The sequence below is a fragment of the Oenanthe melanoleuca genome, chromosome 2, assembly GCF_029582105.1.
Source record: "Oenanthe melanoleuca isolate GR-GAL-2019-014 chromosome 2, OMel1.0, whole genome shotgun sequence".
Lineage (NCBI taxonomy): Eukaryota > Metazoa > Chordata > Aves > Passeriformes > Muscicapidae > Oenanthe > Oenanthe melanoleuca.
In genome coordinates, this window is record NC_079335.1 from 122,384,352 (window position 1) to 122,400,965 (window position 16,614).

The following is a 16,614-nucleotide window of genomic DNA, read 5'->3' on the forward strand; positions in this document are numbered from 1 at the left end:
TATAGTTATTTAGTGCACTGTTATTAATGCTGTCCAAAAAGTACATTTATTCTAGTTACTGAGAGAGGAGCCCAAAACTGTAGCATGTTTTCATTACAGAATATGTGCAGAACACTTATCTTTTGCTTCTGACATTTATTGAAACAAAGTGAAAATAAGCAAAGTATTTGACTTTGTATCTGATTCTACCATTCTACACCAAAACTCTTCAATTCAGCCCAAATAATTCCAAAATAAATTACTTTCATTTGTTGTGATATGTCACCATGAAATCCAGGAGTGATGCAGTACTATATTTAGACTCTGAAATGTAAGATCTACATTCTTATCTACTTCTTTGTTTTTTAAATAAAAAATTGACAAAATAATAAAACTCTATTAAGTATAAAATTCAAGAACTTGATTCTCATCTTCCTAATTGCTACACTTTTTCCCTTGCCTATAAATGGCGTAACAAAAATTGGTGATCACTTTGCAGTTTCTGTTCTGCAGAACAGTTTTAAGAGGTCTTCTCACATAAGCCAGTCAAGTTTTAGGTGACTTTACCACCATGAGTGTGACACATTTCTGCATTAAAATTCTTATGTGACTGCATATGCATAAATTGTTGATTAAAAACCAGGATATAGCCCAACTATATGGCCTCTTCATACACAGGTACTTGTTATCCTGAAAGGCTCTCTAAGTTCACCCACATTAAACTGCAATGAACTTCATCCAATTTCAAAGCTAGATCTAACTTTGCAGTCAGTCCTGCCTCGAGTGAGTGGCTGGAACAGATGTCCTCCAGAGACTTCTGCAATTCTAATATTTTCATAGTTTTGATTTAGGTAAATGAAACACTCTTTCTGGGAAGAGAAGGCTAATGCTATGGTATTACACTAAGTAATTAAGTCCCATTCTAGTTTCTGTTATGCTGGGTACAATGCAAGCACACAAAGGGAGGTCTCTTATCTACGTGGTTTACAATGGTAGATGAGAGAGTAGACTATCACTCTCCTCTGTTATGCCTGGAGGAGAGAGGGCATGGCTATTGCTGAAAGGTGAGTGATTATATCACACGAGGGATGATAACTGCATTCTGTTTTTTGTATCTATCTATTGCTGAAGAAGACAATGCATGGGCAAGATGGACACAGCCTGACAGAACATGATGAGCTTACTGATCTTCAATTAAGAGCAAGGTTCCTAAGTGCTTTTGGATATGGGAAATTGTCTGATCTCCTGGTTACATAAACTTCTATCCAATATCAAGTGCATTAATAAAAACAAATAGTGTCTATCAATTACAGCAAAACACAAAAAAGCAAAAGAAAACAAGCATTCATCTGAAAGACATCTGTGTAGCTAAACTTATTACACTAAACCCAAAACTGCCACCTAACTGATTTAACTGATTAAAATCCTTACATTAATACTAACCCAAACACCCCCTCATGTCCAAAAATCTAACACAGATTATTCATGGGTAAGGAAGAATCTGGAAGGACTATCATCATCTGTCACTCCGATGTAAACAAGATTTTTTTCTGAACAGTCTACACATCATTTGGTTTTTGAAATGTAAGTTTGCATACACAAAAAGAATTCTAAGAATGCTGAAAATAAACTTCATTTACTATACCTGTAAGTGAAGAGCTTTCTTTCAGCAAGAAATTAACTTTTGTCTCTCTCACTACTGCAAAACTACACAAACACATGGCTTTGTTAAATAGTTTGAAAAATTCATTAATGGCCCATATATACAGGTGGAATATAATGACATGAACACTATTTCAGATGTGTTTGCTTTTGTTAATATAGTTACTGTGCAGAACTTCCATTTACAGCATTTTAATGTTTAAACCAAGAACTTCTGTGAAGACAATGACTCAAAGACATGCATTAAAGTAATGCTACAATTACAGACAATGAAAAAGTCCTTTGACAAACTGAAAGGTGTAAAATTTAAAAAGCCATTACCAAATGCTGCATTTGTTTTTCTGAAATACATTCTAGTAATACAAGATTGCACCTATAGTGCCACTCTCAGGTGTTCAGATATCAACTCTACTGAATGGGGTACTGTTTATGAACTACTAGAAAAGTCCATGATAGTTTTGAATATTGCCATCACACTTATTTCAAAAGGTGAAACATCAAGTGTTAGCATCTGGCTTTCAACCTAATGATATGGGAGAGAGAGAGACAGAGACAGAGAGACAGAACAAAATTCTACAAGAAAGCTGTACGGGAGAAAACCACAAAAAATACAGCAGGAATTCACCTTAGGATTTCAAGCATGGCCAGGAAAATATCAGCAATACTTGAAACAGTATTTAACGCATTAGTCTGTCCTTAAAATCCTCCAGCAACAGAGATTACTGAACTTCCCTAACAAACATCTCTAGTGTAAGTATTATCATTAGAAAGAACCTTTCTATTGGCTGAATCAACTTGATACAATTCATCTTATTTTTTGTCTGATCTGCCTTGAAGAACACTTTTTTTCCTTCTTTGTAGCAATTTCTGTCTTTATCATCTTTATATTAATTCAGTATTTTTAAACAGATTTCCCACCTTCACTAAATTTAAAAAAAAAAAATTATTATTTTAAGCTATTTTTATTCAAATCTCCTGTGGTCTTCCTATCATCCAGTTCAGTTTGCTTTGGACCTTCTCTGTTTACCAAAGTGGACAGGATATGCTAGCTGAGACTTTTCAAGGGGTGACATACCCAGAACATTCCTCTGAATATTCAGGAGGAGTACTTCAATGCATTAAGTGCAACACCTCTCTGCATGTATCAGGTTTGATCAGTTTGAGCAATGTTCTGTGATCCAGAGTCCCCCACAAATTCTGAAGTCACTCTTGATATCATAATCATGCAATCAATGGTGATTTGCCTTCTACTTCCTCCACTGCATGCTTTTCCTGAATACTTTGTTAAATTTTTCTTTTAAATTCTAACACATTCTACTATTATCACCTGCAAATGCAGCCAAACACTTTATTTCAGTACCTAATAGTCTAAAGCAAAAATATCATAATACTGAATCAGGAGAGCCTGAGTGGAACCCAGTGAGCTGAGCACCATTTGACAGTGATAAAACCAGGTAGCTGGTTTATTTTCCTAATCAGCTACACATTTTATTGCAGCTTGATGAAGAGAATCTCTAACTTATGTAAAGGAATGTCACACACAGAAATATTTTGAAAGCCTTACTAAAGCCAAGATAAGCCACATTTATCATTCTCTCCTATCCACAATACCTAGACCATTTTAGTTTAATAAATGATCATAAATCACAGTAAACATTCCTTTTTCTGTTTTGTTTTTTTTTTCATAAACTCAGCATGATATTTGGGCAAACATCTTTTTTTCCCCCTTTGCTTATACAGCACTTGGACCCAACTTTTTAGTTTCAGAATACTGCACAAGTGGTCAATAAACCTGGGTCTTTTCTTCCTAGAAAAGATTCACAGATCTTTAAAGATCAAATTCCTGCATTAGTGTCTACTTCCTAGTGCAAATTTTTTTATTTATAAGGTGTCCTTGTGTGTCTTGTCAACACAGAATGATAAGCATTTCTGATAGTTCCAACAAAAATCTTAACTCAGATTCTCCCACCCTCTTTTTAAAATGAAACGACGTGTTAGACATCAGGTTAATTTTATTTAATATAATATTCAAACATGAAATGCCCTGGTAAGATATGACTCATAGATAAGTATACATAAATTTGTATATTCTCCTATTACTTATTACAGCATTTAATTTCTTTCTTAAGTTTAAAAAATACTTTAAAATGGAAACGTGCCTTGATAGATGACAAAACCCACCATATCTCAAGAAATTCAAAGATTATAGGTCATAAAGTTACAAGTGTGATTGCATTTGAGCAGAGTTTTTCCAAGCAAGTTCAAGATGAAAACGATGAAGATGTCAACACTCTGATTTAAGAACAGGATCTGTACCATTTGAAGATCAAAATACTATGTGTGCATCTACCAGGATATATACGGACGGAGACGAAGATCTCAGCTGTCACGCTGTGTGATCACTTCTTCATTCCTTCCCCAACTTACAAAACAAGTTTGTGTTTGTATTGGGAGGAGATAAGCTTGTCCTGAACACTGCCAGAGAAGCAAGCCAAATGAAACAAATGCCTGCACAAACCCAATTTTTTCTTATTTTTAAAAAAAATTTCCAGAAAGAAGTATAGGTGTAGTTCTATTCACTCAGGTGTTTGGAGTCAGAAACAATTAGTTCATACTAATAAGCATAAAATCAATTTTTCCATGGCAAATCTATTCCTTCAGAATAGTAAGTCTCAAGTGTTTTACAGGTCTCATTATCACTGAACATTTATTTTTTTAGGAAACAATCCTTTTTACAGTAAGGTCTATGTACAACACAGTGTTCTATATAGAAATGTTCTTATTAAACTGTATAGAAGTAGAGTGGCAGGCAGATGGCAAAGCGTTGCTTATTTCTTTCAGTATCACCACAGAGGAACACACAATATTTAAGTCCCACAGGCTTCTGTCACTCTTCAATGAATCCAAGCATTGTGTAACATCATTTGCCAACGAAGCACAGGGGAAAGAGACATTACTTAATAGGACAATCCTGACAAGACATTTATCCAGGATTTTTCAACGATGCACATACAAAATGTTCCTGAATAGTGCAAAAAAATGCAGGCAAATTAACTACCTTGTCAGTCCAAATAACAAACCAATCAATTACATTCTATCCAAGCCTGACAAGCAAACTCAGTGTTTTGTCATAATAAGCTTATAGTTGAGACAAGGTAGCTGTTCTCCTTTATTTTAGGTATTCTATTGAGAGCTTTATCCACATTTAAAAATCCTATTATAAAAGGTTTCCACGATTGCCTCCGAGGATGAGTTGTGGCAGAGTTGTGTCTCATGAAGGGTATCTACACAGTAAAGTGATAAGAAAAAAATATTAACATTGAAAGATCACAGCAGCTCTCCTCTGTCTTATGAAACATTTTAACATCACACTAAATTTAAGCAATGTGTATGCTCAGATCCAAATACTTAGACACCCACACCAAATTTTCAAGAGTCTCTAAGTGTCAAAACATTAAACTGAATTAAGTATAGCATCCTTACAGCACTTATAACTTTTTCTCAATACAGCTCAAAGAACAAAGGCAGTCCACCACAAGACAGAGAAGATAATTTTCTTTTTTCTTTAAATCATAAAAGCAACAATTTAATACAAGTAGGCTTGATTGTGAAGCTAGTATTTTACTCAGATCTGCAACCCAGAGAAATGCAGCTGAGACTGTCTACAAGCACAAACATGGGTACTATGTTAGAATCTTAAAAAATGCTTGTTTGATAGAATAGCATTTGAAAGAAAACCAGTCTTAGGATTTAGGAAAGACTAAGTAAAGGAGGGTTTCTTTCAAAATTAATTGTAATAATTCAGTATTACATTAAAGGCTTTAGTCACTTCTGAAAAAAGTATCTTTGAGCCAATAATTCCAAAGCCTTCATAGCATTTTCATTTCCTACTTGTACTTCCTGTCTTTTGACACTCATGACATATATACTTTTCAAGAACGCTTTTTAAAAAAATCAATACAATTTTAAAGTGCTGATTCTCTGCATTTAAACTCCTTAGAGTACTTTCCATCCAGCAAACTAATGTACCTTAGAGCATTGTGAGATTTTAACTAGGAAAACATCTATGTTGTCTTTAAGCTGAGCAAATACATTTTGGAAGAAAGTCCAATAAAAAGCCTCCATCCACATTTAGTGGTTTTGTTTTTGTTTTGTTTTTTTGTTTTTTGTTTTTTTTTAATGTATTTAAGTAGAATTGTAAATAAAAAAAGAAACTGTTGTCATAGTTTGATAAAATGCAACAGTCTGATGAACAGAAGCCATCTTGTTGCCATATGTTCAAACAAGAATTCTTTGCAAGGGAATTTTAGTTTTGAGTATAAGGATTTTAAGTCTAAGAGTTAGAGGGACAGTGAGAAGCACCACATGTAAATCCACTCTCAATTCTCACTTCATCTCTTACTTGAAACACATTTAAAAATTTTAATTGGATGTCCTGAACTTCAATTCTACAGCCCAATTTTGAACTTTTTAAGAAAACTGATGGAAAGCTTAGCTGTAAGACAGAAATCCTCTTCACAGTCCTCTCATTACAATTCCCCTCCCTTACTGAGAGCAGCTAGTTTTGTTCTGACAGCCTCAGTGGGTGAGGATGACACGGGTGCACACTGAAATGCAGAAAGTCAAGGGTAGCATCAGGAACAATCAAGACAAGCTGATGGTCTCTGTGCCACCTCTACCCTCTCACAGCAATGCCAGCAGCTGCAGCTGCACCATTTCAGTCAGGCCATCAGAACGTGACAGGCTGTCCCATCTGTGCTAGCAAGGTTTGGGCAGGAATGCAGCAATCCATACTTCAAATACAAGGGGTTTTCTCTTGGTTTCTCAAGATGAGTGAATGAGTATGTGAATATGTGTATACATACATGTATATCTACATATAACTGTGCTTATATAAAAATTTCTACTTTTAAATTATTTTTATATAAAAATTTTAACCATGTAAACATGTTTTTATATATAAAACCAACTTCACAGCTGAACCAATAAAATAATCAGTTAAATTTTAATAAGCTCTCAACTCAAAGTAATTAAGCACAAACAAAGTTCTCAGAGGAAACTTTTAGCACTGAGAAAAGATCCGAATATTTTGTAGCACTTTAGGTAAGGCTGTAAAAACAGACATCAGGTAGGAAGTGCAAGTAACCTACACCTGCACTAGTTACTCCTATAATATTTCTTTGTATTGCATTTTTATTGCTAACAACATATCAAAATATTTAAAAGGATATTAGAATATTTACTTATATATTAAAGAGGAATTATTTTTTAAATGGTTGGACAAATTTTCCATTTCTACTCTATTAAAAATTTAACTTGACATCATTTATTTTACATGTTCTAGGGTTATCTTCACCCCTCTCATGTTTGAAATATTATTAATTAATGAATCACTACTGGCTTTGTTTAAACAATATTTTTTTTTGTTCTAGAAAGTGAAAGATTAGTAAAAGATAAAGGAGTATGAAAGTATAAATACAATAGCTTGCAATTATTGTAGTTAATGGAATTCTTGTAATGCAATAGCAAACTCATCTGGTAACTGACTGCTGCCCTGAGACCACCCACACTGATGACATTTCTCCTGCCCCAGTCTCTCCTGCTCTTCTTCCATCCCTACACACCATTTGCCAACCCTTCCTCAACCAAAGAACTGCTCCCTTTCCTGTACATCCACTCAAATTTCTACTGACTGAAGTACCCAGAGTTGTCTGCAATAGCTGAGTTTATATTTACAGTCTCATTTAAGAAAAGGATTTAGTGAGCACAAGAATCTGAAATAAGGATGGTGAGCAAAACTAAACAGCCTTCCTCTCTTACCAGCAGACGCAACAAATATTAAGAAAGAAAAAAGCATCACAGATAACACCATAATAGATGCTTTGAACAGGAAGGTTCCCAATTGCATATTTGGTCCTTTAGAAGAATTGGTCTCTATCAGCTCTCCTTCAATCCAGGACAAAAAGTAATTATAAATTATAAATTCCTTCAAATACTGGTACAAAGAGGAAGAAACACACCAATCTCTATCCTCCCTAACCAGACACGGCTGTCATCTGCTTCCTCACTTAAGTAAATATTATGTAAAGGCTGGGTGTCTAGGAGTATGTGCAGATTTCATTTTCAAAAGACTTCATAGGACAAGAAACCCTACAAGTTATTTCAGTATTTTCTGCTCTTCTCATTTGTGTAACAGACATGGCAAATTTCGTATCACAGACAAATGTAATGCTTGTGTCAGCAGTTTTGATCCTGGTTCTTTTTTAGTCATTTTAATACTTGCCTTCATCAGGTTAAATAGCTGTTGTAAGAGCAATGTTTCTGGCTGCCAACTGGGCACAAGTAAAAACACATTTTCAACCAAAATGTAAAATCAGTTTATCTTCAAGGGTCTGAAGGCAAGAAGCTGCTTCAGTGGACCTTACCAGCTCTGAAAAATCAGAACTCTCCCACCAGGTTAAGTCTGCAAAGCCTAAAGAGGAATCTGGGGTATTTGCAAATAACTTTAATGAGGTAAAGATGATAAGTAATATGCATTTTTAAAATTTAGGCTGCTCAAGGCACACCTCATCTCAGAAATTAATGTGTACCCAACAGCTCTATTAAGTGGATGAGAGCTACTGAGCTCTTTAGAAGGAAAAAAAACCCCAAACCAGGAAACAGTGATGAGCAATGTGCCTTCTAGACATTGCTAATTTTCTCAGTATTGATCAAGTTATAAATATTAATATAGGCTTCCTGAACGGTTACAGATTTATATCTGCTAATATATACACTGATTAGCCTGTACAAAAGTTATCTGCAGGACAAAAGATCACAACATCTGAGGTACCACTGGAACAGAAGAGCTCTGCTTTATCTTAGTAACTGTCACATGGGAACAAAAATAACATTTAGAGCTGGTCACTGCATAAACATGTTGACTGTCTTGATTTACAGAATTCTGCTCTCCGAGTACTTCTATGCCCACTTCAAAACAAGAACACACTTTCAAACTACTTCAGAGGAAAATTATACTTTTACTACTGAATGAAAGCATTTCACATATATGATACCAATATTTTATTTACTCTTTTGTATAGGATATGTCATTTTCCTTCATTCTGTACTGTCTTTGTGAATATCAGCTTCTGAGAAGCCATGAAAAATATCCAGTCAATACACTCAATACTCTACATGAAACCCAGCTTTCTCTTTCAAATGACTGCATTTACAGACCTTGTCACAACAAGGTCCCTGATGTTATCGAAGCAATTTCAAGATACTTTAATCATTGGCAAAACTCAGTGACTTGACAAGAGAAATCTGGGCCAGAAGACTTCAATGGCTTGAAAGGAAGGTTATTGAGTGATGTAATTTCATTTGGATGGGACTGATTCCAATTGATCTGTTTTTGCAATGCATATCTTGCCTCTGCAGCTGTGTCTATCCGATTCAGTGCTTAACTGCAAGGAGTGACTATCCTTTTCCACTTAAAGCAAAACTCTTCCTTCCCCCTGCTATTATTTTGAATGAGCATGAGGAGCCTATTTTCAAGTTTAATCTCTGCACTCACTGCAAAAAAAATACATTCAACTGAATGCCAACCCATTAATTCAATTGAGTCTTGTGAATGCCAGCATATGTATTATGTAAGTAGAAAAACAGATCACAGAACACTGTGTTTATCATCATTATTATTACAAACTGAAAATATTGTTAGGGTTTGTATAACACAAAGGCATATGGCAGTACAAAATAATTCTCAACCCCAATTGCTCAGTATCATGTAATCTACATTGTATTAGACTGTACTTATTTTCAGTTGAATACTTACATTTAAAAGTAAAAAAAAAAAAAAACTTGCTTGGTATGCAATAAGCATAATAATTAATAAATGGTTATGTTATATATGAAATCAAGTCTTCCTATACAAGGATGGTTTTCCATAGTTTTAACAGAAAATAAGCGTACCATGAGGAACCTCACAATTTATGTTAATTTTTTACTGCATAAAACCTAAGGAGAAAAAAAGCCATATATAGGGAGTTACAAAGCTTTGGGAGGAGTATTGATGAATAATGTAATCATCATTATATGCTAATGAAACTGAATCAGGATGTGGCAATAGATGTTTCCAGCAATAGGTAGCTGACAGGTCAACTAAGTTGCCCTCTATTCACCCAGTCTTTAGTCTTATGCTGTCTGTGCACATAAAACATGCTTGACTAACAAACATGTGACTTGCTGGATTAGACACAAATGTGATCTTTCCTCTGGTAATTTAATGAGCACTGATAATGGAGTTAAAGATCAGCTGCCAGTCCTTCACTGACTGCCCAACTTTTTGTATCACAGGAGATGATAGTTCTGCTCAATTTCACTATTTATTTTACTTCCAGATTTTAAGCGTTTCCAGATGTCTATAAGAGCAGCAACATTCAGGCCACTCCGAAGCAACATGCACACCAGACATGCCTGCACAAACACTTCCAGAGAAAACACAACTGACCCTCTCCACCAATCACTTTGCCTGCCTGATCCCAGGGCATCTGTTCTGCTGACAGTAATTGATACAGAGTACCTTCTCTGTAAAATTACTTGTTCCAAAGAACGTAAGTAATTATGACATCATCTATCAGTAAATTCAAAAGCATAAACACAATAAGAATATGTACATTTTATATATTACACAGCTTTGTATCATGGGTACTGTCACTCTGTTTCTGTTAATGTGAGAACTTTGTACCCCTTCTTAAAAACTGTATAAATATACTAGCACACCATTAATCTTATAAATATTTTATTAGAAATAAAAATCTAAACTTTCTTCAAAGACAGAACTTGCTTATTATTGCTATTATTTACAGACCACACTCTGAGAAGCATTTTAACTAGCAGAGCCATATAATAAAATAAATTAGGTTATAATATTATTTTGAAATAAAAAACCTGAATAAAGTGTCTTAAAATAAAAAAAAAGTCTGGAGGATATTTTTCCATTTCAATATATAAAATAAAGTCTAAAGTTGTTATTGTTATATAATACTATTTTATTTATTTTTACAGAAAAGTAGATTAAGTAATTTATTGGGATGTCTCTTCATCAGCGGGTATGAATGAACTCTGTCAGAAAAATCAAAATTTCACTTCACCATTTGTTTCACCACTGGACAGTCAAAACCAAAGTCACTGGACTGCAGAGTTTTCATATTGTTTTCAGTGAAACTACAGGCCCCCAGGCCCTTAAACTACCCATCAGTTATTGACAGTTTATTGCTATCTGTGAAGTATTTAGAATCTTTTGTGTAACTCCAATATGTTAAAATCTGACTATCACAAATGCTACAAAACAAGCCAAAGTAGGAATTCTGGTTTCTTGCTCTGCTGCTCTACCAAGCACAAGTCTAAAACAGATTCAGAACTAGGAGAGGGGCTTTTTTTTACTTCCTTTCAAAGTAAATTATTCTCAAATATATTTATACAGGTTTTTCCCTCTCAAAACTCCCACTCCCAGAAACCTTAAAGCTGTAGCAGTTCTACTGTGGGACAATCAAAAGTCTCTACAGGATTACAAGGAACTTCATCAAGCTGCTGTATATTACACAGTGCAAGTGAAACCCTGTAATGCACTTGCTCCTATGCTTAAGAAATCAATTATGATAATTATGATCCAGTTTTATTTAAAAATTAGATTGAAAATACTAATGGCACTAGTGACCCTTTATGGGTGATTGGAACATTGACTCCAGAGAACAAAGTGAGGTGCAAGTACAATCTCTTACCACTGCTATGGTTTAAATTTAGAAAAGAATTTACTACTTCTCCATATGGAAGACCACAAAAAGCTCAATCATGACTTTGGAAGAGGAATTGTTTTGGATTGTTTTGTCGAAGTCACCGATAGGCTGAATCCTGCAGGAAGCTGTAAAAGGGAAAGCTGCCAAGTGAAAGGGGCATGATTTTTAAAAGAAAATTTACTCAGAGCTCAGGGAAGTAAAGCAGAAGGGGCCTTTGAGCTCAATTCATCAGCAAGCACGGTGAAAACCTGGCCTCAGACCCCACGCCTACAGAGTGACACGGGATACAGGACAGCCAAAGCAGGAAAGCAGCAAGTACAGGTCTAGTCCATTTGGATACACCCCAGTCCACAGGAATTATTCAATATTTCTGAAATGGATGTTTGTTATCTCTGTCAGACTCCTGTGTAAGATCTAAGAAGCACCATTACAGCCAAGGCAGGACTCTGAAAACTGAAAAATGCTAAGACAAGCCCATTTAAAAGAGGTGAGATATGAACAATAAAAAACTATAGTAAGGATTACCTAGGAAATCATGGGCTGCTAAGCTTTGTCCCTGTACTAGTAAGGATCAAGGGATCCACTGTCAAATACATGAAAGTAACTGAGAACACTCAGCAAAGATTTAGTAAGGGTAGAGGGGTTGCTGGTATTTGAAACAACAAATGACATGCACTATCAAAGAGGGAAGAGCAATGGCTGCAACACACCAAAAGGTGTCCAACATAATGCTCTGGTACATCATTTTCCTTATCAATTTAAAAACAAGGCTGGATGAATAGGTTGAAAGCCAGCTGGAGTCGAAGAGCAGAAGGTTATAGCTTGAGCTCTGGATGCTGTGCAGTAACAAAGTGGTCCAGGGAGCCAGGGGAGAGAGAACTGGTGCATCAGGCACAGCATCACCAGCCAGGCAACGAGGGAGGGGATTGTCCTTCTCTGCTCTGAGCTGGGGCAGCCTCACTTTGAGTGCTGGGGGCAGTTCTGGGTGCCAAAATTTGTAAGAAAGACATTAAACTGTTAGAGAGTGTCCAAAGAAGGGCTATGAGGATGGTGAAGAGCCTGGAGGAGAAGCCATAACAGAAGTGCCTGAGGTCACTTGGTCTGCTCTGCCTTGAGGAGACTGAGGGGAGACAAGTTACAACTTCTTAGTGAAGGGGAGAGGCACGCTCTCTTCTCCGTGGTGCCCAGTGACAGAACCCAAAGGAATGGCCTGAAATTGTGTCAGGGGAAGTTTAAGTTACATAATAGAAAAATATTCTTCACCCAGAGGGCTGTTGGGCACTGAAACAGGCTCCCCAGGGAAATGGTCACAGCACCAAATCCAGCAGAGTTCAAAAAGTTTGGACAATACTCTCGGGTCCCACGGTGTGATTCTTGGGTATGGTCCTGTACAGGGCTGGGACTGGTCTAGATGATCCTCGAGGGTGCCATCCAGCTCAGAACACTCTGTGATTCTTTGATTTTAGGGCTGACAGTGCTACCAAACTCTCTTTACTTGAGAGTGGGAGGGCTCTCACCACAAGGGCTCACAGCCACAACCTGCAGCTTAGGTGGTTTAGAGGGGACATCAGCAGATGCCTTCTCAGTACAAGGAATTACACAGTGAGCTCAGGGGTACTTATGCCTCAGCTCTGTGGGAACAAACAAATAAGAAGCTATGGTAATTTGTTCTAGGTATTCTAAAAGCTTTCATTTCCAGTATTAGAAAGCATTATCAATTCCTGTGGTCAGGATGGGAAGCCAAGATGCTGAATAAAATCCTGTGATGCCCAGTGCATGGGTAAGTAGTGGATTTCTGCCAGTTACAAGGGATAAGAAATTTCCTTCCCAGCCCTCTTACAGACAGTATCTGACTGTAAGACAATAGCATACTATATAAGGTATCCAAGACTGATTTATAATCAGTCTTGTTGTGCACAAATTGTAAAATATTGTGCCCTTGATGCCATCTTAAAATTCAATGGTATTAGTCATATCAAAGGCCCTCTTCTTAAGACTGACAGGTGATTTCATATTCTACTGAAACATAGATACTATAAGGATTTCACCAAATGAAAGACAGAAGAGGTTATACACATAAGTTTCTAAGTGGAAGTACATCTACAGCATTTTGGTAGCCATCAAAAAAGCTCAACCAACCAACCAAAATTAAAACAAAGCAAAAAACCAAACAAACAAAAAGCCAAAAAACCCACAGAAAACTAGAATTATTCATTTGTATTTACAACTCCACTATAAAAAGATTTACACATAAAGTGGCCTAAAGACAAATTTCATTGATATGTTTACAAACAAAGAGTAAGAAAACAAATGTAGGGAAATGCAATGCATCCACCTGAACAGCTCATACAATACCTGTATTTTAAAATAAGCATCTTAACACTGGACTTTTTTTTTAACAGTCATGAAGTTTCTCAAGTTGATTGACAGATGCAGAAAAGCTTAACTTACAAAGCAAACATTTAATATAATACATTATAATTTCATAGTTAATTTTCAGTCTTCAGTATTAAAACTTTTTAAAAAGGTAAGAGGTCTCTAAGTGGAAATGGGCTATTTCTGAAATGCACAAAAAAAAAGAAATTATGACTTTCTTTCAAACTAGTCCTGAAGCATGCAAAATTTAGTAATAGTTTTACTCAAAAGAAGTCAGAAGTTAACCAATAGGTATAAACAATGGATGCATTTGTATTATTCCATAATCAAGCTAAATACTAAAAGCATTGTACAGCACTCCTGAAAAGGACTATTTAGAAAATATACTTAGAACAACATTTGTTTTAACATAGTTTGTCTATACCATGCTGAATGCATGCAAATAAAATTCAGACATAATACATAAATAGTAAAAGCAACAAAGATAAATTGTATCATATATTAAAAGCAATTAATTAAAAGCATTTTAGGCCATGCCAAAAGTTTTGGAACAGTGCACTAAGATGTTATATTTGTGAAACTCTGTGCTAAGTATTGAATAAATCACTTCCAAAAGAACTAAAAAAGTTCACTGAAATCAAATACCACAACGTCCCTTGTAACATGCTTACTTAAGATTTTTCTTAAATAATATAAAAAAGGACCCTTAAGAAAATTATTTCATCATGACAAAAAATGAAAGTTAAGTAAAATATTATGCAGATTTTTTGCAATGTCTTTATCACACAACTGTATTCTTGAATATTACTTTCAGCAGGTACATCAAAAACCTAATCTAGATAAAGCATGAAGTGTAACTGAGTCATGAGATAGAACTACCTTTGTAGATAGGAAAACAGTTATTTGTTTGGAGATACATATTCTCACTATATCATGTCTTGGCAGTAAAATCTGTATGAAACAAACCTAAACCAAATGAAACCAGTAGGAAGAAGGGATATCTCACTCTGTATCATGCTGGGCATAAGGTGAATCAAATTACTGCATTTGATAATCAATTTTACCATTTTCCTAAACTTTTGTTACTGCTGTTGTTGGGCCCTTCCTGTCAGATCAGTAACACTGGTTCCCTCTAAAAGATGTCAGATCTTAAGTCCAAGTGAAATCAAATAACTTTTAAAAACAACTAAAAGCAGGTTTAAACACATTTCAAATAATGCATCTACATCAATTTCTACCTTCAAGACTTGAATTTGGGAAAAAATATGAAATAAAAGAATTTGTTTAAATTTAAATTTTGTAAATTGTTTATCATCCTGCATGACTTTGGAACTACAGAGTAGATTTAGCCTTTTGTCTTATTAGTGGTCATAGTCATTCTGAAATGCCCTTGTTCCCTCATACTATTCACTATTTTTTCCTCTCTAGAAGAAAATAACACATAATGTGAATCCATCAACCCATCAGAATGACAGGCAGAAAAAAGATAAAAATGATGGATACAAAGAAGTTGGAGAACTTGTTTTCAGAATACTGGAAAGCACTTGAATCTTTGACAGTAATTTACTAATTTCTGAAATCTCTGCTTTCCTATTCAGTTTTGGATAACAGAGGGAAACAGAGAAAAATTAAAATATTCCAAACTACTTGACTACTTCATCTACTTTTTATTTAACAGGTCAAGATAGATGAATGACAGCATGTAATACCAAGGAAAATATCTAACAAAACATGGAACTTTAGAAAAAAACCCCTTTTTTATGAAAGGTTGCTGATTAATATATATACAATTAATTAAGTCATACACCAACATTTTCCTGCATTTAGAATAAAGAGTTTTAAAGTATTGAAAATAAATACATTGGAACTGCAACTATATAAATAATGCTAATTATGCTTTAGCATTGTTTTTTAATTAATTTAATCAATTAATTTAAGTAATAAATTAATTAACCTATTAATTAATGCTTACCTATTTTTTTTCATTTGTAATAAATACTTCTTTGCTACTTTTGAAAATGTTTTGATTAATCAGTAAAAATCCTGTAATTTTGCAATCATAAGTATCTTCTGCTGCCTATAACAATGAAGTAGCTGAGAATTTACTAAGATGTCATTTTCCAGTCACCCACTCCTTCTTTCAGCATCACTGACTTGTCTTGACCATAGAAAACTTCTCATTTTTACATAGGATTCTTATTCAAAACCACCCTCCCTGATTCTTTAGAGAGTTTCAGTATTTCCCCTCCTCTGACTATTATCCACATGATTTTCTTTTTTCTCTCATCAGTCCAACTTTGCTCACATTCTGAAGTTTGAATAGTCTGGATTTTGCTGCCTCTGCACACCATTTAAATTCTGTTTTTTTAATATTTACCACTCAAACTCAGGTCCTTCTCCAGTCCTAGTCCATGATCTCAGTACTGGGCCATACCAGACAACCACAGCTCTAAGGTTTGTCTGTCTGTAACCCAAGGCCCTGTTTCCTACAGCAAATCTGCAAGATTTTGGCTTAGCTTTACAGAAGAAACAAGTGTATGGTACAAATGCTAAACTCTGGTAGATGACTAAGAAATTTCATCATGTCTTTTGATATGAAATGGTACAGAGTAGTGACTCAAGCGAAAAAAAAAAAAAAAAAAAAAAAAAAGAAAAAAAAAAAAAAAAAAAAAAAAAAAGGAAAAAGAACCCAATAAAAAACCCCCATGAACATTAAACCCTCTGAGATTACAGTGGAGAATCCAAGGATGGCAATTCAGCTAGATAAGCATCAGCCTGGTCCAAGGAGTGGCAGAGGCTGAAATACCTTTACCTAACC

At 35.1% G+C, this 16,614-nt stretch overlaps 1 protein-coding gene across 4 annotated transcripts in view; it reads right to left on the reverse strand.

Annotated features, from left to right (window-relative positions):
• PHF14 (PHD finger protein 14) overlaps positions 1-16,614 on the reverse strand; it is a 157,793-nt gene that overhangs the window by 58,189 nt on the left and 82,990 nt on the right. The window contains exon 17 of one of the 4 annotated variants that reach the window (XM_056482925.1): positions 3,636-4,925. The exons of the other annotated variants lie outside the window; for them this stretch is intronic. Coding sequence (XP_056338900.1) covers positions 4,913-4,925 — 13 coding nt within the window. The 3' untranslated portion in view covers positions 3,636-4,912. Of the gene's footprint in view, positions 1-3,635; positions 4,926-16,614 lie in introns of those variants that run through there. 4 annotated transcript variants of the gene reach the window in all.